Source organism: Brachycentrus maculatus, unplaced genomic scaffold (genome assembly GCF_059751285.1).
Source record: "Brachycentrus maculatus isolate JH-2025_06_01 unplaced genomic scaffold, ASM5975128v1 h1tg000247l, whole genome shotgun sequence".
In the NCBI taxonomy this organism is placed as follows: Eukaryota; Metazoa; Arthropoda; class Insecta; order Trichoptera; family Brachycentridae; genus Brachycentrus; species Brachycentrus maculatus.
In genome coordinates this window covers 877,733-903,716 of record NW_028280998.1, presented here as the reverse complement: position 1 = coordinate 903,716, position 25,984 = coordinate 877,733, and the positions used below count along the sequence as shown (strand labels likewise).

General features: G+C 30.6%; 1 protein-coding gene across 1 annotated transcript in view; it reads left to right on the top strand.

The window, feature by feature from the left end:
- LOC148306178 (uncharacterized) overlaps positions 1 to 25,984 on the top strand; it is a 37,771-nt gene that overhangs the window by 3,856 nt on the left and 7,931 nt on the right. Inside the window, exon 2 of the mRNA XM_088265524.1 lies at positions 9,820 to 10,056. Within this exon, the coding sequence (XP_088121650.1) occupies positions 9,820 to 10,056 (237 nt within the window). The remainder of the gene's footprint in view (positions 1 to 9,819; positions 10,057 to 25,984) is intronic.

Sequence of the window (25,984 nt, the reverse complement as noted above, 5' to 3'; positions counted from 1 at the left end):
AATATGAAATCCTTCCTGGAAATGAAATATTGCAAAAGTTATTGGCAATCTTGACGATGATATGTACATAATAACTTATCTTTCGGGCAAACAAAGATAGCCACATCTGAATCGTCTATAAAAGTTAAACCTTTATGTGTCCTAGCTGACTCGTTTGAAGGAATCATAAAATCGTGGTATACTCGTATTTGGACAAAAGTTTTGCAGGAGGTCAAGTCTTTTCCATATTTTTTTTTTTTTTTAAATTGTAAATAAAAGAACTTATACTCGTCTTGAAACTATCATTGTACATATTTTAAAATTATAAAATAACAACTATGTGTTTTTTTCACATGAATTTTATTTAACCAGCAACCGGGTTTCGTCGTGACTGATATCGTCATACTGGTGTATAGTTTCGTTGTAATCGACATAAACCGACATCACCAGTCTGATGGTGTCAGTTACAACGAAACCCGGTTGCTGGTCAAATGAAATTCATGTGGAAAAACTACGTAGGTTATTTTATTCTTTAAAATGCAGTACCACCAAGAAATGTCAGTGCAAAACTTATGTATACAGCTTTAATATGGAGTATTTTATTTTTATTTTTAAGAGCGCAAAACATTTTTTTACGTAGTGCAAATCGGAAATTAAAAAAGATAAATAATTATTTTTCTTATAAAAGCCAGAACATTAAATCTTGTAGTGTCAAAAGTCTACCTAATTGGAAGGCATGTATGACTAGAAGTAAGGATGTGATGGTAGCTAGGAGTTTAAGTCAGTGACAGAAGAATGTGGCGTTCCATCCTCTCTGCCAACCCCTGAAGGAAAAATGGCGTGATAGTAGTAGTAGTATTAGTGGTACAAGTAGAAAAACCAAATATCGAAGTGTTAAAAAACACGCGATACCTCAATTGTATAATTTGTTATTTTCACTTTTTGGAGAAACAAGAAAACATTTTTGAACGTAACTTTACTCGGGAGTGAAAATGAAATAAATAATTAGTATTCTAAGAACAGCCAAATGTCAGAGTGACGTTTCTTGAAACGTAATTATGGAGAAAGCATAGAATGAACTTATTTCGTTGCGTTTGTTTTTCAAATAATAATTAGTAAAGTTTAATTTTAAAGCTTTTTCTAACAGCAAAGATTAGTAAAGAAGATATTAAATCACTCAGACTAATTAGAAATAAATAATGATTGGTTTTATTTTGAAATTATACGATTATTAATTATTATACGATTATTAGTGAGTGATAATTTATAAATTATTATTAATTTAAAAATTATCACTCACTCTTTTCAACAACGTCATATATTCAAAATCTTTAATTTTCAGTTTTGCGTGTTTTCGGAATGCCCAGAAAATGTACTTTATGCCAGCAAAAGCGGCGTATTTTTAACTTAACATTTACCCGCTACAGGGCAGAAAGTGTTGTTTTTGCATTTTGAAGAAAAGGATTGTTTAATTATTATATTAAATTTACTATTCTTTTTTTCAAATGGAGAAAAAACATGCAGGGTTTAACTAAAAAAATCTGTTGCACAGTAAAAGTTCAATTGGTGGCTTGGTATTTATTTTGATTTTTTTTTTATATTTTTAAACATTAAAACCGATTTCCTGAAAATCAAGTTTTTCATATACGAACATTGTTGAAAGGAGTGAGCGATATACCTTTTTTGATAAAAAGATCTTTGATCATTGTGCTAAAATGTTGTACAATTTAAACTCCATTATTTAAAAAGTGATTTTTTCAAAACGAAATAAAACAGAACTATTTAAAAATGTATAATGGAAGTAGATGGATCTAAAATATATCGCATCATTTGGTAATATCATATTTGATTGCAAATCATTTGATTTAATAATATTTTTCTTTAAATTATCAAAGAAAACACTTGTTTTTTTACCACTTGAGTTTATATATGACAACTAGTTTCGGAAGCTAAGCTTCCATTTTTAGGTCTAAAGCTTAACTTTCGAAACTAGATGTCATAAATAAACTCAAGTGGTAAAAAAACAAGTGTTTTCTTAGATAATTTCAACATGTCTTACCATAAAGTAAATGCCGAAACAATAAATAAAATGTTTTTCTTTCATAAAGTTTTATAAATAAATATTGTGTAATGTGCCCTCGGAACGGTAAAGCTCATTGTGAGCCCTTTCCTACAATTTGTATTTTGTAATTATTTGTATGATGAAATAAAAATAAATAATTATGAATTATTAAAAAAAATGGCGGTAATCGATTCTACTAATTTTGCAAGTCAGGTGTCTTTCAAACTACTTGGTTACAAACTTATATGAAAATTTTGATATATTCGAAAAAAAATTATGGCTACAAATTTCATCAAATGTAAAAGTACACTTTTGTGTCGTAACGCAGACATGTTACTTTCACTCAAAAAATAAATCTATCAGAAAATTTATCAAGTGGAAATGTGGGTAAAATTCTGGTCCAATCTGATAAATCTTTGGATCAAGATAAAAACTCTATGAACCTATAATCCTACCACCTATAACATATAATATAGCACACGACTGGTTTAACCTTTAAATCTGTGAACTAATCATAAGAAATAAATATATTTTTAATTAATTAACACTTTTTTTTACTTACATTTTTAATTTGTTTGCCGACGGATGTTAGAGGTCAAAATAAAATATGAAACAATGGCAAAATACTGGAATGATCAAGAGTTAATTTTATGAATATTGTAAAATCTTTACATTCTTTATTTTTTCTCTCTTTTTGTGTGTATATCGGGTTAAAATGATTTAAAACAATAAAAAATGTATTAAAAAAGAACTCCACCGACAAAACACACAAGATGGCTTGGTGAGTCTTTGCAAAATATATTTTTTATGTTATAATTGTGATTAAAGTAAGTGTTAACAATTTATGTTAATACATTTTTTTTTCCTTTTCCTCAAACACCATGCAAGTTTGTAAGTACTACTAGCAAAAAATATACATTAAAAAAAAACATTCATAATTTCTGAACCAAACGCTGGACCTTTCATAGGCTGGTTATGTGATCGCTCAACATACATGTAACTTCTTTATGTATTACATTCTTTATTTATTTATTTTTTGCATTTCACAATATTTTATAATTATATGTACAAAAAAAATATTATATTAATACAAAAAAAGATCCCCCAATGGCATGGCCTGTCTGTGGGCCATTCACCATTCTACCCATAGTCATGTCAATCGACCATCACACTACTCAAATTTTTCAAACTAATACGTATATCATAAATTTCATGACACTTTATATGTGAGTTCACTAGAGCCATCTATGTTTGGTTTGAGAAAGCTTTTATTCATCAGAGACTCTTTTATTTAGATGTATGCAAGATCCAAACCGGTTTATTTGACATCCTGAAAGACTCCTTAAAAATGATTTTTTATGCAGCGTATACTTTGACTAGTTTTTTTTTATTCATAATATTTTGAGAATGTCCAATCCTTTGTGTTATGCTCAAATAACATATATGTGAATCTGGAGCTGTCGGTTGACAATTGGTCACTAGTCAAATAAAATATTTATGGAAAAAACATTAAAGTTGTTATTTTATTAAACAATATAAAATTCAGTTCTTCCAAGAGATGTCAGAACAAAACTTAAATATAATTGTTTGAATATTTTGAAATAGAAACAAAACCAATTTCGAATAAAACTATAAGGTTTCCATTGGATTTTGTACCATAATATTAATATTTCTTGCATAAAAGGTTTCAATACGCCCCCATAATTTGGTGTACTGTAAAATATCATATTTTGCAGAGATTTTTAATTTGAACTCTATGTGAATTTTTAAGTAAAACATTTAATAATTAAATACGTGCTGTCGATATTGATAAATTATGCTTTGACAAGCGTATCAATAAAGTCCTCCAAAAGATGTCACATTTCTGTGAAGTACGTCGAAGAAAACCACTTAAAAGTTTACATAATAAATAATTATTTTCTACTCAAAATATTACTTACATTATTTACTTAATTTATTTTCAATGGAAAATGTAAGTGTTTTTTGATTGGATTTTTAAGTAAAACTGATGAGTAAAAGATGACTTCATCTTAATGTTTGACCTATCCCCGCTCTCTGATTGGCCGAAATGGGTCAGAAGGCAAGTTCCATGAATATAGCGGAATTTGAAATACAACGCTGTTTTTAAGTATTTTTAGCAGGGTTTTCAAGTATATAAATATTTTAAACAATAAAACCCACAATTGGCATTCCGATAAAGTATTTATTTTTAAATCTTATAAAATTGGATCAGGCAACACATTTCTTCTTTTTTATATTTTGTGAATTTTCATTCCAATGAGTGGATATAAATACAAGTTATTTTAAAAAATCTTCTTATTCGTGGGTAACAATCTTAGCGATGATTGGTTTCCTTCTTTCATGGTCAGTCTCCACCCGACTCTATCCTCCGTTCGTCTCTTCAACTCCGCGTACCCGCTACAACGCATGTCGAATATAATTTGGTCCATGTAGGTTGAGCGGGGCCGTCATGTGCAGTTTGTGCCTTCGAACATGTCTACCTCAATCTTAACCCCTCACTGCATGACTTTTTTTGCATGACTGCATTGACAATTCGTCTTCGAGAGACAAGTGAAGTTATTATTTTGGCGTTCGTCTTTTGGCTAATATTTTAACTATATACGTGAGTTATGAATGTATGTAATCATAAACAACAAAGAATGGTTGCGTATATTTTTAAAGAACGTTTTAACACTAGCTTTTAGGTATGTAACAAATTTGATACACTATGCAGTGAAGGGTTAAGAAGAAGGCCTAGGTGTCTTATATTATGGCCTATGTATTCGGCTCGCTGTTGTGTTTCTTTATTTAGTAAGCATCTAGACTCTCCTGGACTGCTTGATACCCCGTTGTTCCGTACATGTTCCGACCAATCAATCCCCAACGTGCGCCTGTAGCACCACATCTCAAACGCCTCCAGCCGCCTCTGTTCTACCTGCCCGATACTCAACGTTTTGCTTTAAAAAAACTTTTTATAACCTTAATAAATCAAATAAAAAATAAATTATGCACTTTATTAAATTATGCATTTTTAGTAGTTTACGCATTTGTGTACTGTTCTTGCAACTTAAACTGTTCTAACAAATGAGAATGAGAAAAATATAACTTATTTATTCATTCAATTTCATTCAAACCCTTATCCGCACCCCACTGGTGCATAGGGCACTGCATCATATAAACGCAGTATTATTTTGATCATTAACACATGAAGGAAAGGTGATCAGCCCTCCGCTTACGGTACCAGTCCAAGGTAATATTGAATAAATATAAGAGTGAAAAAATCACTAATATTTATTAACCCCCCTGGGAATCGAACCCGAGGCCTCCAGTACGGTAGCCGAGCGTGCTGACCATTACACTATGGAGGCGGATATATAATCTCTAAACTCTAATTAAATATATCCTTGAATATTACCCTGAAGCTTAGAACTGTTCACCTTGTATCATGTAATTAACGATCAAGACAACATTATGTAGAGACGATAAACTATTGGTGTAGATTAGTGTTAAAAAATGAAGAAGAAAATTTCGTTTTTTGAGATCATTAGAGAGTTGAAATTTCTACCTCATATTTAGTTATATCTTTAAAATATTTCACGAATACTTCATGGGTAAAATTAGGCTAATAATTTGAAATGTACAAAGGCTGATTTGAGATCTGTTATTGAAAGGAAATTATACCGAGACAGAGTTTTTTTGTTGCTAAATTTGAATGTGACTTGAATTTCAAGCAAGTAATTCTAATTCGTCTCTTTCCTTGCCGAATGTAGAAAAACATTCTTTCATACTTTTAAAACTAACCCTCTCAGCGTTTTTCTCTGAGGTAGGCAGGCAATGAAGATATAATACAACACCCTAATTTTTGCGAATATTTGACTGTGATATTTATGCGTCTCCTCATGCATATTCGCTTTTTATTCCGACTCTTTACATGTTAACATTTCATTGCATTTTCACTGCATTTAGGCAATTTTTTCATTGTTATAAATATTTTTTTCTCTAACTGTGTATTTGAATTTTATTCTAAAAAAATATATTTTTTAACTTTTTTAACCTTTTTTTAGACTTGTTACAAAAATTCAACCAAAAAAAAAATATTTATTTCAAAGACAATCCGGAGGTAAAAGGTTACATCCGATGTAAATCAAATTTTGTTTGTGTGGTAAAAGCATTGTTTGGCACCTTTTCCTTTCTATAACTGATGGAAATCAGTTTTTTCATACAATCATAGCCAAGCCTAATTTACAGCGTGTATTTTGGGCTACGCTTTGACAATATGTTAAAAAAATAATGCCAAATATCTATCAAATCAAATATATGTAATATGTAGGATGTATAGGTATCAATAGATAATGGAAAAGATAAAGATGAGTTCTTTAAGGTGGTATGAACATGTGGAGCGAATGGATAACGAGAGAATGACTAAGAAAGTATGTATGGAGAACAGAATGAAGACGGTCGAAAAAGGTTTGGTACCATCAGATCAATCAGAACCTAAAATCTTGTGGTGTCAAAAGTCTGCATAATCGGAGGGTATGTATGAATAGATGTATGGACGTGAAGGAGTGTATGCCAGGACAGAAGAGTGTGGCGTTCCATCCTCTTGCCTACCGGTATGTTGATAGTAATAGTAGTAGTAGTAGTAGTATGTAGTAGGTATTCATAGTACTATAGTTAAGTCTTTTGGTTCTCTCTACGAGTTTTAGCCAAATACTCGGCATAAAGAAAGGATATTCCCTTGACGTCATAGTGGGGTGTAGAACGAGGGGGAAATAGTAATGGAGTAAGTACCGTACTACGGGGTAGGTTTAGCCTTCTCTAAATCATTCAATTGTCTTGGTAACATTTCAAATTACCACTGAAGCCTGTATTTTATTGTATTATATTTCAATTTTACCAACTTAAAATTTAATCAAGTATTAATAGGTAGACTGACATGAATTATATTTCAAATTGTGTTATTTAATTTTATATCAGTTGCTATTATTTAGAGAGAATTATTTTCTGATTTTGGTATTAACTAAATTGAATATTTCTTAGAATCGATACTGTAGGAAATTATATAATTAACTAAGTGGTTTTTATATTAAATATCAGTTAGATTTAGAACATGAGCAAATTATATTTTCATTTGCCTCATTGAAGGTTGGATCAATTTAGTTAGCACTCGAGGACATTATTTTATTAATTTCCTACTTACTAGATATAAATATAATTTTTTTATTAATTGATTTGGCGTTTAATTTGTATATCTAAATTTTAATTTATGTTATCATTTTTAAATCAAACACAGATTTTTTGTTCATCACATTTCAGATCTTCACATTTGTTTGAAAATGTAATAACTAGGCAAAACAATTGTCACAATACTAATTTTTATGTGTTTTTTTAATAAAATACAACTTAGCAGACTCAAAAAATATGTTTTTGATTTTAAAATTAAAACAAATAATGAATTTTTGTTAAATTTAGCACATAAGGGAATTGCTTAAAAACTTTTCTCATTATTACATAAAATATTTGTTCGATTTAGAACAAAGGAAAATTATTTTATTGATTTGCTATTAGCTATATTTAGCTATTTTATATAAGATATAATAAAACAATAACTCAATATATTCTTTGTATTTGGTATTTTTGATCAGTGACCAAATTTGTTATTACAGATACCATCAGACTGGTCACTTTGTTAACGACGATGCCCAGTCGTTGTCAAAATAAAATAAAAACAGAAAAAAAACTCTTTTTTTTTTTTCTTTATTTGATTTTACTATAACACCGCTTGTCAAATATTTATGTAACCGGAAGGTTTGTATGACTTGATATATGAATTCAAAGGATACCTGGGTTAGGATATATAAGTGTGGTGTTCTATCGTCGATCTTAATTTCTCTTTGTTCATATTACCTTTTTTTTCCATAAAACGGTTTTTGATCAATAAAAAAATGGGGAATTTAACGAATCAATATTACCTATTTATTTTTTTACAAAAATGTTAATAAAATTAGTATATAACCACTCACCGAGATTTTTTACGTCTACCGGTTTCGAGACGTACCCGTCTCTTCGTCAGGACCTGACGAAGAGACGGGTACGTCTCGAAACCGGTAGACGTAAAAAATCTCGGTGAGTGGTTATATACTAATTTTATTAACATTTTTGTAAAAAAATAAATAAGTAAAAATGACTGACCACAAAGTAAATGCTTTAAATATTAATAATATTGAGAATCAATAAAATATTATTAAACAATACTAGTACTTTTCCTATTACAAATTTAACATTAAGAAAAAATAATGAAGAGGAATGATTTTAAATACCGCAATTTAAGAAAGTGTGGTATTAAATAATCTCATTATTATTCATCATTAACTTTATGTAAAACTAGTTTAAAATCTAACTTCACGACTGCTTATATCAGAATAACCATTCAGTCATCTGATCAACTATAGAGTCTGTAGTTGACCTGATGATGGAATGGTTATTCTGAAACCAGTAGTCATCAAGTATTTTTTTTTAAACTGGTAAATTGAACGATGAATAATAAGGAGTGATTATTCCCATACCACAAAGTTAAGAACGCTTTTAATATAAAAAATAAAATAGCGATATTTACCGAGTAAAATATTAATAAAAAATAACACATTTGTACATCCTATAAGGAAGTACATATTATCCTTTCGATCCTAGTAAAACCCCTTTTTTAGAGCGAATAAAATTGTTGTTAAATTTTGCGGGTTTGAATGGAGGGAATAATGGCTTTCGCTAACACTATACCACTCTAAAAAATAAATCAAAAAATTGTAAAGCTACATAACACGTACATAAACGAGAAAAATAACATAAATCTTTATATATCGGTTGAGAAAACCAACCAAGTCAGTTTCGTTATTCTGAAGCGTTAGTCAAATTGCTTGTAGTAAAACTATTACATCTTTATTTTCTTATATCATGATATTTCTCGCAAGACATAAGATAGGGTATTATTTTTAACCTAAAATCAGGAATTATTTTGAATATAAAGAAAAAAAGCACGTCCAAGCAAAGCACACAAATCACTTTTAACACACTTTATGGTAACGTACATAGCACAAGATCTGAAAGCACAGTAACACGTTAACCAAAACAACACATATCTGTCTCTTTCGGTCAAGAGAATTATTTTGCACTAAATGTGTATAACATGCTTCCATCACCCATAAAGGCGTAAAAATGGAAACTAAGCAAAAAAACGCTATTCATAAATGGATAATGGAAGTGAGCTTTTATGATTTTATTTATATTTTATTATTTAATATGGTTACAAAAGTTTTTTTTTATTTTAATTCATTTTCTAGATAGTTCTAGTTTTAAAACCTTAAAATGAATAACGCAGTTCTCTCCAATAAAGAGACTTACAATAACTAAGAGAAATATATCGCATCATTCGGCCATGTTGTATTTGATTACATGTCATCAATATTTCGTTTCTTTTAAATTTTAAATAAGTTTTGTAAAATATTTTAAATCTACATAAAAAATTCATTTCTACTATAAAATTTTATGAAATCACTGTCACTGGTCAAATAAAATAAATGTGGTATAAACTAAAGTTTAAAATTTTGTTATTTTAATGTATAAAATGCAGTTTCACCAAAAAATGAGAATACAAAACATTAATCTAATCTAAACATTAGAGTATGATTTATTGAAAGTTTTGATTGAATATGTATTTCTGGTTTATTGCTTTAAAATTATTTTTTTAAATATTACTGACAAAAGTCTTTTTTTTCTTGTAGGCGCTTTCTTTTGGCATCGTCTATCAACATTCAGAAGATGGGAAGATATTGGAAAACGACCACTACGTTTGCGCCCTGAAAAGAGAACTGGTGCCTCATGCCTTTGAGATCAGCACTGTGCTATTCTTCGTAGCCCCAATGAGCCTCATCATCATTCTCTACGTCCTCATTGCAGTCCAGTTGAGGAGATCCAAGCTGGTGAGGCGGGGATCCAAGGGAAGGAGCATAGAATTAAAGGTAGGATAAAATAAATCGGAATTTTTTACAGAAACTGGATTATTCACCCTACGAATGAAATATTTTGTTATACTTTTTCTTCTGTAATGTATTAGGGATGAGAGTTGATTACGCGTTTCTAGAGATCACTCGGGTATGACAATTTACTTTTGCCAATCTCTATGGCTGTCTGACTTGTATTTTATAACTTCTCATATTCGCCATATGTGCATTAACTCATATTATTTTTTGACTTCTCATCAAAGATGAAGAAGAATATGAAGGTCTGGGCATTTACGGGGCTGACGACAATTGCATTATCTTATATTACCGCGCTCATTATCTTTCATTGATTGCCTTTGTAACATACGAGTATACACTTTCTCAAGAATAAATAACTATCGTAAAAATCTTTTTCTTCTTTTTCCTATCTCCATCCTAATCAATCGTCTTTGTAGACTTTAAGGGTAAGCTCTCTTCATTTTCAGGTTGTAGGTCCTTCTACCTTGGGCAACATCACCTAGGCCATGCCTTTGAATCGTGTTTTCTTTCTGCAGCATCCACTAGTTCTTTGGTCTTCCTCTAGATGTTATTCCTGATATGATATGCCGAGTTCACAATAAGATCAGGTTCTCTGTATCCTATGTGCCCAAAAATATGTATCTTATGTCCTAGAAATCATACATTAATATAAAATAATGGTATTCCAATTTCTGCTGAAATTCTATTACCATCAAAATTACAAATTATATTCGCAAATTAAATATGCAGATTCGCCAAACATCTAAATCCGCGTAAAGCCTGTGATTATTGCGATTGTAGTGACGTGTATTATTACTGTTTGCTATTGGAATGATTGTCCTGACGAAGAGATCGGCACGTTTCGAAACTGGTAGAATTAAATCTCTGTGGACTTATATATATTAGTCCGCCTCTATTGAGTAATAGTCAGCACGCTAAGCTAGCGTACTAGAGGTTCCAGGTTCGATTCCCAGGGAGGGTTCAAATAAATAGACCTGATTGATTTTTTAACGATTGATATTTATTCAATATTACCCTGGACATTCCTTCATGTGATAACGATCAAGATAAGACTGGGGTTAACACTGCTCTATGCACCATCGGGTTCGGATGAGGGTTTGAATGAATGAAAAGTGGTTTCTTAAAAATAATAAGAAACCACAAAGTAAACGCTATAAATATTGATAATATCAATAGTTCATCTTAATTTTTTGATATTATTTAAGTCTAGAAATGAATTATTGCTAAATGAAGGGGATACAAAGTTTGGTACTTAAGCTTTTGATAAATCTAATTCGGCGTTCTCAAATTTCGCTTTGAAGAATTTGTAAATGTAATATAATAAATGTTAACTTTTACACAAAGCTCAATTCTCAACAAAAATTAATATTAAGATTGATCAGAAATTATCCATCATAAACACTCCAGAGGATTCTGTGAAAATACAAACGAGGCAAGAAAATATCCGGTAATTAAGTTAACATAGTAATAAATTAAGGAATTATCGTGAATAACAAAAGTGTCTCATCGAACGCTGTCAAATCAGTTTCTGACATTACTGGATCGTTGACCTAACTTAGCAGCTAACCTAACATCACGCAGCTTCCCGCAGGGATGGGCAGAAAGAATAAAACGCCACACCACTTGGTCTTTGCACACATTTTTCGGCTCTTTGACATTTATGTTTCTCCTCATACATACCTGCCACCTGTTCTGAATCTTAACCTGACCACATTCAAGTATTTTAGATACTTTATCAGGACAAAATTTCCTCGATCTTTCTCTGCTCCTGTTTCCAAATACATTCACCTGATAAATTTGTTTTACCGATCTTTCCTCTCTCATCCGTTTCACATGTATAAATCATCTCAACACTAACTAACTAACCAGCACGCCAATCAACGCAAGGGTAGGCAGAGTGAACAGAACGCCATACCACCCTGTCTTTGCAAACATTATTCGCCTCTTCCACATTCATGCATATCGAATCCTGACTCGGGCGCTTTCAAGTATTTGACATACCGACTGCCTGCCTGCTTTCCATCTCAACACACCTCTGTTAATTATCATTCATTCCTTATACACATTTGAAAACGTGATTTTGAATTTTTATGCAGTTTACAATTTACAAAAATACTTCAATTTCATACTTTTTCTAGGACCCTAAACGTCTCATTATTAGAAATAGATATCAGATTGCGGTAGTGTGGATTTGAACCCAGAAACTCTGACTTGAGAGTCTACGACAATAACCACGCGACCACAACACGACACTATATTGTGGATGTTATGATCTTTTCCTTTTCCAGTTCCTAAAATTAAAAAATCACGATTAGAACTTCAAAATCGAATTTGATAGTGTATAAAAAATATATTCATTTCAGTTCTGAATAGAAACACATTTATACGAGTTCAAGGATTTATATTACAGAGTGTATTTCTTCAAGGGTCGTCCTTATATCTCGAAACAGGATTCCAATATATTTTTATTGGATGCTTTGAGCAAGAAGGAATGAAATAACAATTTTTAGTGTAGTGATATCGTAAAAGTTTGACGAATACACCCAAAACGAATCTGTATTTCATGTATCATCGTAAACAAGTAACAAAATATGGCATTTAACGCTTATGGAAACAATTTACAATAAATTGAATCGATTCTATTCACAAGTCCACAAATATTTCATTATTTCTTTAACATTTTTTTTAATTATATGAAACATAACATTAAAAAATATATATAAAAAGTAATAATAATGTAGTTGTAAAAAGGAAGCGAGGAACACCGAAAAAACGCGGTACGATCAGGAATGTTAAAAGGCGAAATAATCAGCAGATATGTATAAAGAGATGCATGAACATATATGAATATATATATATATATATATATATATATATACATATATATATATATATATATATATATATATATATATATATATATATATATATATATATATATATATATATATATATATATATATATATATATATATGTGTGTGTAATCTTAAATGATATGTACTTAAATATGTTTAATAAGGAAACTAATAAAAATAACTTTTTATTAAAAAAGCTTTTCTCAGCAGATTCATTATTATGAATATCATTTTCAGTAAATTACTCCTACGTAAACATAGCTATACCATAAATTTATTTCACAATTCGTATTTGAAAACTTTCCCCATATATCGAGTACTTCGCAATAATACATATAATATAATGCGTACCCAATAATAATTCATCTTTCATTTATAAATAATAAACAATAAAAAAAAAACTTTTTCAGTTTTCCTCTTAGGCACTTTTTTCCATGTGCGTTTATTGTGTAAGATATTAAATTGTTTGTCATAAACCTTTCGCGTCACTTTTTCTTATAAGAAAAGTCACATCCTTAATCGAAAATCGATAATCGAATATCCCGATAATCAAGTTTGTAGTATGTGTAGGTACCTTTTTGTGTCAGCAGTATCCGCGCAAAACACAACTCACGTTCAAACATGTCACCTTTCCCGCATAAACATTCACCTGGATAAAAGGTATCTACAAATTATCAGTTTGAAAGCATTTTACGGAGAAAAAAAGAAGTTTGTATTGATTCAATATATTGGATTTAAGTGTGTAGCGTGAACTGGCTGGAAGCATTTGAGATGTGGATGCATCTAAGAATGCTTTGGTCAGCAATACAAGATTTCTCCAAAGATACAAAGCGAATAGGGATTTAATATTGAACAATCAAACCCGGAATATGTCCTTTTTGGGACTTGTGCTCAGAGAAGAAAGGTACAAGCTACTGCAACTGATCTTCATAGGTATGATCGAGGGTCGAAGAGGTATCGGAAGAAATGGATCTCTTGGCTCCATAATATACACGAGTGGTCAGGAGTACAGAGCGTCGAGGAGCTGCTTCGGACTGCCCAAAATAGGAACACTTTCTCACAAGTGATAGACAACGTCGTAAAGAAGATTTTTTATTGAAATGATAACCTCAATCTGAATCTGAAAAATGGATCTCTTGGCTCCATAATGTACACGAGTGGCCAGGAGTACAGAGCGTCGAGGAGCTGCTTCGGACTGCCCAAAAAGGAACACTTTCTCACAAGCGATAGACAACGTCGTAAAGAAATTTTTTTATTGAAATGATAACCTCAATCTGAAGCTTTGGCTTAGAATAGTTAGGATTTTGGATTAAGAGAAACAAGACATGACTGACTTGATGTGGTAGTGCCGAAAGACAAAGATATGAGCTGGTATTGTCCAAATATGTCACTCAAATTTGGGTGCTTTCCAAAAAAAATATTTTATATTATTATTTTATTACTTTTAACAATTCTTTACGCAAACTTTGACACTATGATAATTACAATGAGATGAGACGTTCGCTCCCTAAGGCTCTCTTAAGCATACATAATCTCTCGCAATCAAAGCTTTGCAGCGCGGTTCCCCCCAGGTTTATGAGGATAGTGCGATATTAATATATAGGAAGCATGAAGATTAAGAACTTACCTGTGCATTCTAAGATCCATTTTGGCTCTATATTTGATATTATCTCTCTCTCTCTCTCTCTCTCTCTCTCTCTCTCTCTGTACCATACGTCATTCTGTCGAGTGTTTTCATTATTTTTATCAAAGATTTAAAATGGCAGTCAAGTAAAGCTATATTTTTGTTAAGACGCCAGGTTGGCAGTTTTCGCTATATCCATGGTCAGTAGGCTGCAATTTGGAAAATACCGAATAATCACCCATATAATATGTGATATTAATGAAATATTTTTTGTGTGTATCACATTTAAAGATTATTTTTGAAGATTAGTTGTCACCGACCCGAGTCGAAAAATTCATCATACGAATGTTTTGTGTTGTACCTGCTACGTTTTTTTTTATAAATGTAGACAGGGTGAAAAGAATACTTTACTCGTATATCTTGACATATGTGCCCTCCGGTTATGTAGACTTTTGATACGACCATATTTCGGGCCTTGATTGAATTGGTATATCTAAATTTTCTTTGCCATCTTTATCCTGTTCTCTCATGCACGTTTGCCGAATATCCTATCTTAGTTTTTCCCACGTCATCTATTCGCTCCATACATCTAAACCTTCTTAATTAACATTTTTCAATATGTTAAAAAATCCCTGACCTCACTTTTGAGAGGTATTTATTATACACAAATCCCTTAGCGTGAAATTGATTTTTAAAATAAAAATCAGGTGTTAAATTTATATTTTTTTCCCAGAGGATTTTCTGCGGCAAAATGTTTTGTGAAAATAACATCGTTATCTGTAAATGACTTTTAAAAGCTCGTTACAATGAATTTGTTCGTTAACAAGTGTTCGTGTATTGTAACGACTTTACATTCTTAAGTACTTCGACTTGATGTACTTAAGATTACTTCATCAGTGGCTTTGTAATGGTTATTTTCATATCCTTTTATCTTACATCGTGTTTAGTGATAAAGACAATCCATTTAAGGTTGTTTTATCAAAAATGTTCATTCTGTCAACACAGTGAGTATTCAGTTAGGAAGCTCAGATATTTCTCGTTTTTTATAATTTATTTTAATGATCTTATTTACATTATATTTTATTGCGGAATTTTTCAGAAAAATTACATCAGTCAAGTCATTTGCATAGTGAGTAACACAAAATAAGTACTTGTAGTATTCCAATTGCAAAATTACACATTTTGGTAGTGTAAAGGCAAATGGGTTTATCTGTCAAATTTTTCATTTTCTAAGTTTGTTCCACAAAATTTCTAAAATAGCTTATTCCATAATCTGGCAAAAGAATAAAGCTTTAGTTGCAATACTTATTTAGTTTTATAAAGATATGTACAAATAAAAATACATAAAACAAATGAGTTATACAATTTCACTTTTTTTTTTTTGGCTCTCCTGTAAAATTTGGTCTGAGACAGATATACCCCTTTGCCTTTTCACTACCGATTTGTCAATTTGTGAAAATACCTGGAAGAGAAATGTGGTGAAAGAAAAGGGGAAAAGGGAAAGATCAAAGCTGAAGTCAAAGACAAATTGTATAAAACTAGGTAAACAAATTGTATAAAAGAAAAATTGTTTAAATGTGGAGTTATAATGTAGGCAATCTTAGCGCTGATAATCACGAGTAGAACATGTCAAAATCTCTATATTCATCGTTAACCGATTTGGATGAACGATAAATATGGGATAATTTTTTTATGATTTTTTTTACTCGTAGAAAGAGCTAACGTGTCAGTTGCCTGGTTATTCGACTAATACAAGTATTTTATAAATTAATCAAACGTCATAAAAATTGTTAGGATAAAATAGTGTTAAACAAAAATTTTCATGAACATATTACTAGAAATAAGGATAAATAAGACTGCCATTGTTGAAAAAAACGATTGACAAAATTGTTTAATGTATAAGGGTTTGATCACTCAATTATGGGTGCTTTGCCAATAAAAGGGTTCGATAATGTATGATGAGATGCCTGAATGTATGAAGAATGAAAAGAGTTTGAAAGAATTTAAAAATAAATGTTTTGTTTACTGTAAGAAGATGTAAACAATAGTTTATATTAGTGTAATATAAGCTAATTAATGAAATAAATAAAAAATAAAATAAATAAATACATATTTTAAAGTAAACTGTGTCGAAAGAAAACATTGGTTTTCTTCTTCTTATTCAACTTTGGCCTTCTATCTTCCACTGTTTATATAAACTTTTTCCGTATCCTTCCATTTTTTGGTTGGTTGCTGCTTGCAGACAGTTTCTACCCCCTACAGCAGACCATCTTTTTTGAGGTTTTCCTTTGCCTTTTTTATTCTGCCAAGGTCTTAACATTTAAGGGGTCCATCTTGTGGGGTCTCGTCTTGCAACATGTACTGACCATTGCCTCTTTAATCTTGCTACGCGATCCATAATAAACTGGCTAATGTGACGAAAATATTTGGTTCCTTTATTTTATAAAGGACTCTAAAATAACATTCATTTTCTACAGTGAAAGAGATTTGAAAGAAAGGAAATATAATTAACTAATGTATAATTTTATCCCGTCTAAGTATTTTTCTAATTCTGACAAAGTATGATGGAGTTAGTGGGAGTTATTTTAAACAAAAAAATTCGGGAAAGAAAAGAAACTTTTTGTCTTTTACAACTAAGAAATAAACCACGTTTCGTAGTTTCATTCCTATTTTCTGGTGGTTTCTGTCAATTAAAATAAATTACGCTACAAAACGGTTCAGTTCTGTATAACTAAATTATTTTGTTTTCCCTTAATAAGTATACTGGCGTACTAGGTACAGAAAGGATACCAGGTAGCTTTACATTGGTATTTTCATGTATTTATGTTAATGTATTCAGATACTGCTTTTTTCAGTACAAAACTGTCAAAAATTCTAGCCAAATCGAGTTAATTCATAGAAATATGTGTATTCTGTTTTACCATACTGTATCTTTTCAACGGATGTTTGCATGAAATGTGACAATATTGAACAATATGACGTAAATTTAAGCTTTTACACGATGTATTTTTTTTTTTAAATTTGGGTTAACGACAGCAACATATGTAAAATAAAACAATTAAAAGATTTATATTAAACAAGCAAATTATATACAACATTTTGAGTGTGTCCAAATACTTGTTCACAAAATCTGGATTATCTCCAATTACAGGAGTTATTTTCATATTATTTTTTGACATCTCATCAAAGATGAAGAAGAATATGGAAGTCTGGGCGTTTACGGGGCTTACGACCGTCATAGGCTGGTTTAAGTGATCACTTTACACACGTGTAACATTCACCAATTCTACCCATTATTGACAACCACACTACGAACTTCCAAGAATTTGAGTAGTGTGGTTGTCAATAATGGGTAGAATTGGTGAATGTTACACGTGTGTAAAGTGATCACTTAAACCAGCCTATGACGGTCGTAAGCCCCGTAAATGCCCAGACTTCCATATTCTTCTTCATCTTTGATGAGATGTCAAAAAATAATAAGCAAATTATAGTTTATCACAGAAACATAAAGACTAGAAAAAAATATTTAGTGTAGATCTAGCAAATGAATAAATGTGCGTGTGTGTGTGTGTGTGTGTGTGTGATGTTGATTCTAGTAGGAACATACATACAATGCAGAGAAGCATAGTTTTTAAAGATCCTGAGAGGACAATATGCTTACCATTCGACTTTTCAACACAGATTTTCCGTAATTGAAGATGACAACTTGGCTAAAACATGAGTTGTACTCACTTGTCATTCGAAACATAGGTGCACTCTGCGCATAATTAGTTCGAAGGATAGGTACTCTGAATAAGGATTGTGACGGGTACGGTAGCCGGGTACATTATACGTTATTTCGGATTAAATATTGGATTTTTCACTCTACTGATGACATACTAATATTATAGGTGTCTCAACTTAAAATTAAGGAACTGCCGTCGTTATACGAAAGAAAATGGAAGTCTGAGCATCTCAGGGCTTACGACCTAGCATTTGGCTAGCTTGAGTGATGGCCATTCAGCCCATTATAGATCATCCATATTGCATCAATTTTTCAAATATTTATGTTTTCAATATTGTAAGAATCCCTTCATATGTTAGTCACTTTCATTTTTTTTACAATTTGTTAAATTTTTCAAATAAAATTGATATTTTATGTTTTTGAAAAAACTAGCAGTTTACATTTAATGAATTTTGAATGACATTTAAAATTATGTATCGCTTATTAAAATTCGAATTGTGCGTAAGTCACTGCATTGTTAATAAGCAAATAACCTTGATTATTAGATATATAACATAAAGGAAATATGACTTGCCCATACTTCAAGCAAATTTAAAAGGTTATATTAAATAAATGTTAAAAATAAAAATCACCCATATTTATTTTAACTACCCTAGGAATCGAGCTTAGGACTTTGCAATGACATAATAAGATTTAACCCTTTGTAGACATTGATGTTGCATTTTTCAGAAAGCACTTTCATGTAGTACCTAACCCTTTAACTTATCTGTATCATAATTTTAAATATATTCATAATTTCTCTAAAAACTTTTCTCTTATCTATGTGCTTTTACTGTTGAGGTTTTCGAATGTGTTATGTTTAAGAATTCTTATCTGTGTATTTTTTCAAACTAGAGAAAGAATACTAAAAATTATTTTTAAACAAAAATATACATCAATGAAAAAAAATGCATTTACCACTGATGTATTAGTGTGTTAAACAACGTGTAGAAAAAAAAAACAAAACACTTGATCAAAAAACGATGTTGATAATAAAATACTTACTTTTAAAAGATTTATATACGTAAAAAATATTCAGACTTTAAACTCATTTTCCTACGTATTTTAAGAACTGGAAATAGAAGCAAAATTATTTATGTGTATGACTTTCGTGATACAAACAGTAAAAAGAGTATTCTTTTCATGTTATCTTTGCTCCTCAAGATAAAACTAGAATACTAAAACGCAACGATGTAGGACCGCTAGGATATGCGTATTATATAATTATCTTTGATAGAGGAGGTTTCAAAGTTACAGACCATATAAAATAAACGGTCGAATCAAACCACTCCTACTTCGTAAAAAAATCCTTGAAATAGGATCTAACAATCATGAAGTAAAATTTTTAACAAATACCCAGATTTCAAGACCACATCCTTCTTAATCACTGTTGAATGTCAATGTCCCAGCTTTGTGAACAAGTATTTGGACACACTAAAATGTTAAATGTAAAAACAACGGACTTTTACAATATTTGAATTGTATTCAAATCTTTGTTCAAAGGAATGAAGAAAATTAAATTATTTATTGATTCAGCATTAACTTTGTGGAATAATATGATTATTTTATTAAATTAAACACTTGAACATACCACTTAAATGAGTTTTATTTATATATACGACAAGTTTCGAAAACGACAGATGTTTTTATCTCTGGTACAAATTAAAACCAAATTAGATTTAATTTGAACCAGAAGATTAAAACCTCTGTCGTTTTCGAAACTAGTCGTATATATAAATAAAACTCATTTAAGTGGTATGTTCAAGTGTTTAATTTAATAAAATAACCAAATTAAATATGTAAGTATTAATATCTATATATTAGTATTTTAATTATTATTCGAATGAGTGAGGAAAGAACGGTAAAACAAATTTATGAGGCGAATGTTAGTGGGAAAAGAAGCAGAGAAAGACCGAGAAAAACGTGGCATGATCAGGTATGCCAAATACTTGAAAGTGGTCAAGTTAGGAGTCGTAAAAATCGGCGGGTATGTATGAGGAGATGCATGAACGTGGAAGAGGCGAAGAATGTTTGCAAGGATAGAGTGGTGTGGCACTCTATCCTTGCAAACAATATTGTGTTAAAAAAAAAACAGGAATCAGAGAATTAAGTTTGGATTTACAATAGGAATTTTGAATAAAAGAAAATGTACATTTTTATTGATAAAGATAAAAAAATTATATAACATATAAGTATGTGAAACAAAAGTATGTTATCAGCAATAAAATAAATCGTCGCGGTATAAATCCATTCAGTGATTGACATATTTTAATTAATTTAATTAGCATCATTACAAACTACAGAAATCAAACAAATCTCATTTAATGGGTTTTTAATGAGACAGAAACCCGAGAAGCTTTTACCATCTGATGTATCTTTCCGAAGAATTTCTTACGAATACTGTTACGAGGGATCATTTTCTGGGGGTCCAATTAATTTAAATATATTTTTTTTTTTTATTTCACGGAAAGAATTTTGAATGTTACATGTATTTAAATAGATTACTTAACCAGCCTATAATACACAGACAATATTCTTCTTTGTTGAGATGTGAAAAAAGTCTATAATGTTTCTTTTTAAGCCGGCAAATGCTAATTCGTAAACCTTAAATATAATAAGGGAATTAAATTCATAATAAATTTATTTCAAATTGAGGTTGTTTTTCTATTATATGTTAGGATAAAAAAATAAAAATATATATTTATAAATATATTTTTATATATATATATATATATATATATATATATATATATATATATATATATATATATATATATATATATATATTGGGTTGATGCAAAAGTTTTGACCGTTTTTTACATATATTTTTTTTGAATTTTTTTTTTCTTGTGTATTATTTATTTAAAAAAATATATAATTTCCATCAGTTCTTATAACCTTCTCCCATCTTTCTATCAACTTATTAATACCAGTAGTATAAAATTCCGCGGATTTTAATGCGAAAAATGAAGTAAGGGATGTTTTTACCTGCTCTTTTGAATAATTTTTTTCATCGTTTAATTTTTTTTGCAGTGATCGGAATAAATAAAAATCAGAAAGAGCAAGATCTGGAAAATACAGTGGATGCTTGATAACATCCCAATTTAACTCATTTAGCTTGTGTTGGGTCATCATAGCCACATGTGGTCGCGCGTTGTCGTGATGAAACACCGCCCCTTTTCTGTTTACCAATTCTGGTCTAACCTTTTGAAGGACCATGTTCAATTTGGATAATTGCTGACAATATCGCTCTGCTGTACTTATCTTATCGTGTTCCAAGAGTTCAAAATACATAATACCCTTATTATTCCACCAAACACAAAGTATAACTTTTTTTATGGATTTCGGCCTTCGAAGTTGTTAATGAGGCTTGTCCAGTTATAGTCCAATGTCTTTTTCTTGTCACGTTGTTGTACACGACCCATTTCTCATCTCCCGTCACCAAACGATGCAAAAAAGGTTCACGTTTTTGTCTCGCACTCAAAGCAACGCGCGTTGAAACACGATCCAATAAATTGGCAGCCGACAATTGATGAGGTATCCAAACGTCGTACCGCGAAACCATTTCCATATGCTTCAAATGTCTTAATGCGATTGTTTGGTTGACTCCCATTATTGACACAATCTCCCTGATGGTTAGACGTGGATTGGTGTCAATTATGACTTTTAATTCGTCGTCATCAGACTTCAATGGCCGCCCGGTACGTGGTTTATCAATGAATGAAAAATCTCCAGATCGGAATTTTGCAAACCATCTTCGTACCTGTCGAACTTTGATGACATCTGCTCCATACACTTCACAAATGTTTTTGGTTGCCACACTCGCGGTATTGTCTTTACGGAATTCATAAAGTAAACAATGACGTAAATGCACTTTATCAAACGACATTTTGAAAAAATACAAGGGGTTATTACTGTACTCTGGCCAGGCCAAAACTGAATAGAAAGTAGAGGGAAAGCATCCTTCATACAATGGAATCATAAAAAAAGAAGATACTATTCATAATTTATGAAAATTTTTTTTTTTACCTGGGATCATAAAAAAACGGTCATTACTTTTGAATCAACCCAATATATATATATATATATATATATATATATATATATATTTATATATATATATATATATATATATATATATATATATATATATATATATATATATATATATATATATATATATATATATATATATATATATATATATATATATATATATATATATATATATATATATATATATATATATATATATATATATATATATATATATATATATATATATATATATATATATATATATATATATATATATATATATATATATATATATATATATATATATATATATATATATATATATATTTATATATATATATATATATATAAATAATACATATAAATATATATATATATATATATATATATATATATATATATATATATATATATATATATATATATATATATATATATATATATATATATTAAAAATATATATTTAAATGCTCCTAAAAAAAGCCTTGTTGAATGTAGCCACGATACATTAAAGCATATTTTATTAACTTTGTGCTTTAAAGGAATTCAAAAAATGTTTGTGGATTTTATTTTTAGAACACTTTTGCCAAATAATTTTTGGTGAAATTGGTTTGTATGCGAGATTCCCTTTCAAAGGAGAATCCGAGTTTAATGTATTCGTGTTTATAAAATATATTTACGACCACCATCTCTTCACTAATAAATATTTGAGTACTTTTTTTTAAAAATCTGAATAAAAACAAAAAAATTCAACACATTTGAAATCATTTTATAAAATAAGGGGGAGGGGGGGGGAAGAAAATATAATGTGCAAAAAAAGGGATGGATTAAAAAAAGGAATTTAAAATTAAGTTTGTAAAATATTATACATAATGACTCATCTTATATATTTTTGGCCGGAAACTAAAATGTAATATTAAATGCAAAGAAATGTAATATTACGCAGTACCATAATGCAACCGGTATCAAATACAAAGCTATTTTTATATTTTTGACATCTCAACATAGATGGAGAAGATAATGGTAGTCTGGGTATTTACGGGGCTCATGACCTATCATAGGCTGGTTAAATAATCAAAATATGCTATAAGCTGCATAAAAATGGAAAATCATGTTCTCAGGCGTTTCCCAGTATGTAAATATAATCCTGGATTCAGACCTTGCATTCATCCAAATAAAAGGGTCTCTGCTCACCAAAAACATTTCCCAATCCAACCATAGATGGCTGCAGTGAACTCATATGTACAGTGTCATGAGATTCATGATACATTTAGGAGTTCTAAAAATTTGGGTAGTCTGGCTGTCAATCATGAATGTAACATGTGTGAAAAGTGATCACTAAACCAGCCTAAGACAGGTCATAAGCCCTGTAAATACCCAGACTTCAATTTTCTTTTCATCTATGTTGAGATGTAAAAAATGTACAAATGGTATCGATTATTAATTTAATTTATAATTTGTTTCCTTTCTAAATTATTGAAAACTTACGATTATATACCTTCTCCAGATATTGGAAGATTAATTGTTTGATAGTTTGAAACTTCGTATAAAATATAGCAGAAATTCTTGAAAGATTAACGGTGTTTATGTTTTTAAATGACAAATGTTTACCTAATCTCCTAGGGGTCGTAATTTAAGGCTCAACTGTGTAACGGTTAATAACGACTAAACCTTCTTCAACTTGAACTACTCTAGGCTTATGTAGGGTGACTAACAAAATATATATTAATTTTGTCTGTAAAGGTATGGTTAAATAAAGTATCTCTTTTTCTTGAATAAATTTTGATATGTTAACAAAAATGGAGAAAAATATGGAACATTTTGAGTGTGTCCAAATACTTGTTCACAAAATCACTTTTTTTTTTGTGTGTCCAAATACTTGTTCACTTCCAAGAATTTGAGTATTGGGGTTGTCAATAATGGGACGAATTGGTTAATGTTACATTGTGTAAAGTGATCACTTAAACCAGCCTATGACCAAGTGGTTTTAAGCATCTGTTTCATTTTTATATTTAACTTAATGATACATCATTATGTTAAATATTTTTTAAAAAATCTCCCACACAATGTATACTGGAAAGCATTATAGTAGAAGTGTAAAAATCCCTAGGTAGATGATTTCATATATTTGGGTAGTATGTTTTCTAGGGATGGAAAGATTGATAAAGACATAGAAAGGAGAGTGAATGCTGGGAACAGAGTGAATGGTGCACTAAAATCAGTTTTAGCAAATAAAAATCTATCAGCGGAAGCTAAACTGGCAGTACACAATGGAGTTCTGGTTCCAACCCCTATGTATGGAAGCGAAGCATGGAGTTGGCAAAAGAAGGATGAAAGCAAACTGAATGCAGTCGAAATGCGATCCCTCAGACGAATGTGTGGCAAAACGATGTTTGATAGATGTTCTAATGATGAAATAAGGAAAAAATGTAAGGCTGAGATAAGCATTATCGATAAAATTAAGAAAGGTGTGTTGAGATGGTTTGGACATGTGGAGCGTATGAGTGAAGAAAGAACGGTTAAACAAATTTATGGAGCGAATGTAGTTGGAAAAAGAAGCAGAGGACGACCGAGGAAAACTTGGCACAATCAGGTATGTCAAATACTTGAAAGCGGCCGAGTCAGGAGTCGTAATAAGGAGTCGGAGATGCATGAATGTAGAAGAGGCAAAGAATGTTTGCAAAGACAGAGTGGTGTGGCGTTCGATTGCTCTCTGCCTACCCGGGAAGCGGCGTGATGGTTAGTTAGTTAGTTAGTTAGTAAAAATCCCTTACTCGTAGCTGACCTTGCATTTATAAGCAGGGTGCAAAAAAGTGAAAGAGGAAAAAAAAGATAAATCAATCAATAATGTATGGGAGTATTTTATTCAAGGGTAAATAAGACTCCGTCATAAGACGCAATTAGTATACTTATTGATCGCTAGAGCCAAATGGGAAGTACTCCAATCACGGCCTTATTTATTCACGACAATTTCTTTCAGTTGTCGCTCAAAATTGTTTCTTGAGGTATCGGAAGCGGAAACAAAAATAACAACTTTTTTCCTACAAGTCTCGCGGGAGCACTCGTAAATATGTAATTCCGAGGCGGACATAAAAACGGCCATGATTTCTGAAAAAGGTCAAGTGGTTCGATAAAAAGTATGTAACTGGTCGTTTAAAGGACGTGTGCTGAAAATGTAATAATGAAAATCCTTCAAAATGACGTCAGAGAGAGAATATAGAATACATCACTTTAATGTACTTCAGCATACAAAAGCCTTTCATTTTTTATTGATTGATTGGGTAGTCATTTTGTTGTAACATCTATCCATTTTTAATTTAAGTTTTACTTGGTGAATTCCACTATTTTTAAAAATCTATTGTCACACTTTCGGAACATTCCGCATTATTCAATTCAAACCCTTATCCACACCTCAATGGTGCATAGGGCACTACATTATAGAAACACAGTGTTATCTTGATCAAACGTTAAATGTTAACACACGAAGGAAAGGTGATCAGCCCTCCGTTTCTGGTACCAGTCCAGGATAATATTTAATAAATATTGGAGTGAAAAAATCACTTTTATTTATTTGACCCCCCCTTGGGAATCAAACCCGGGACCTCCCGAACGGTAGCCGAGCGTGT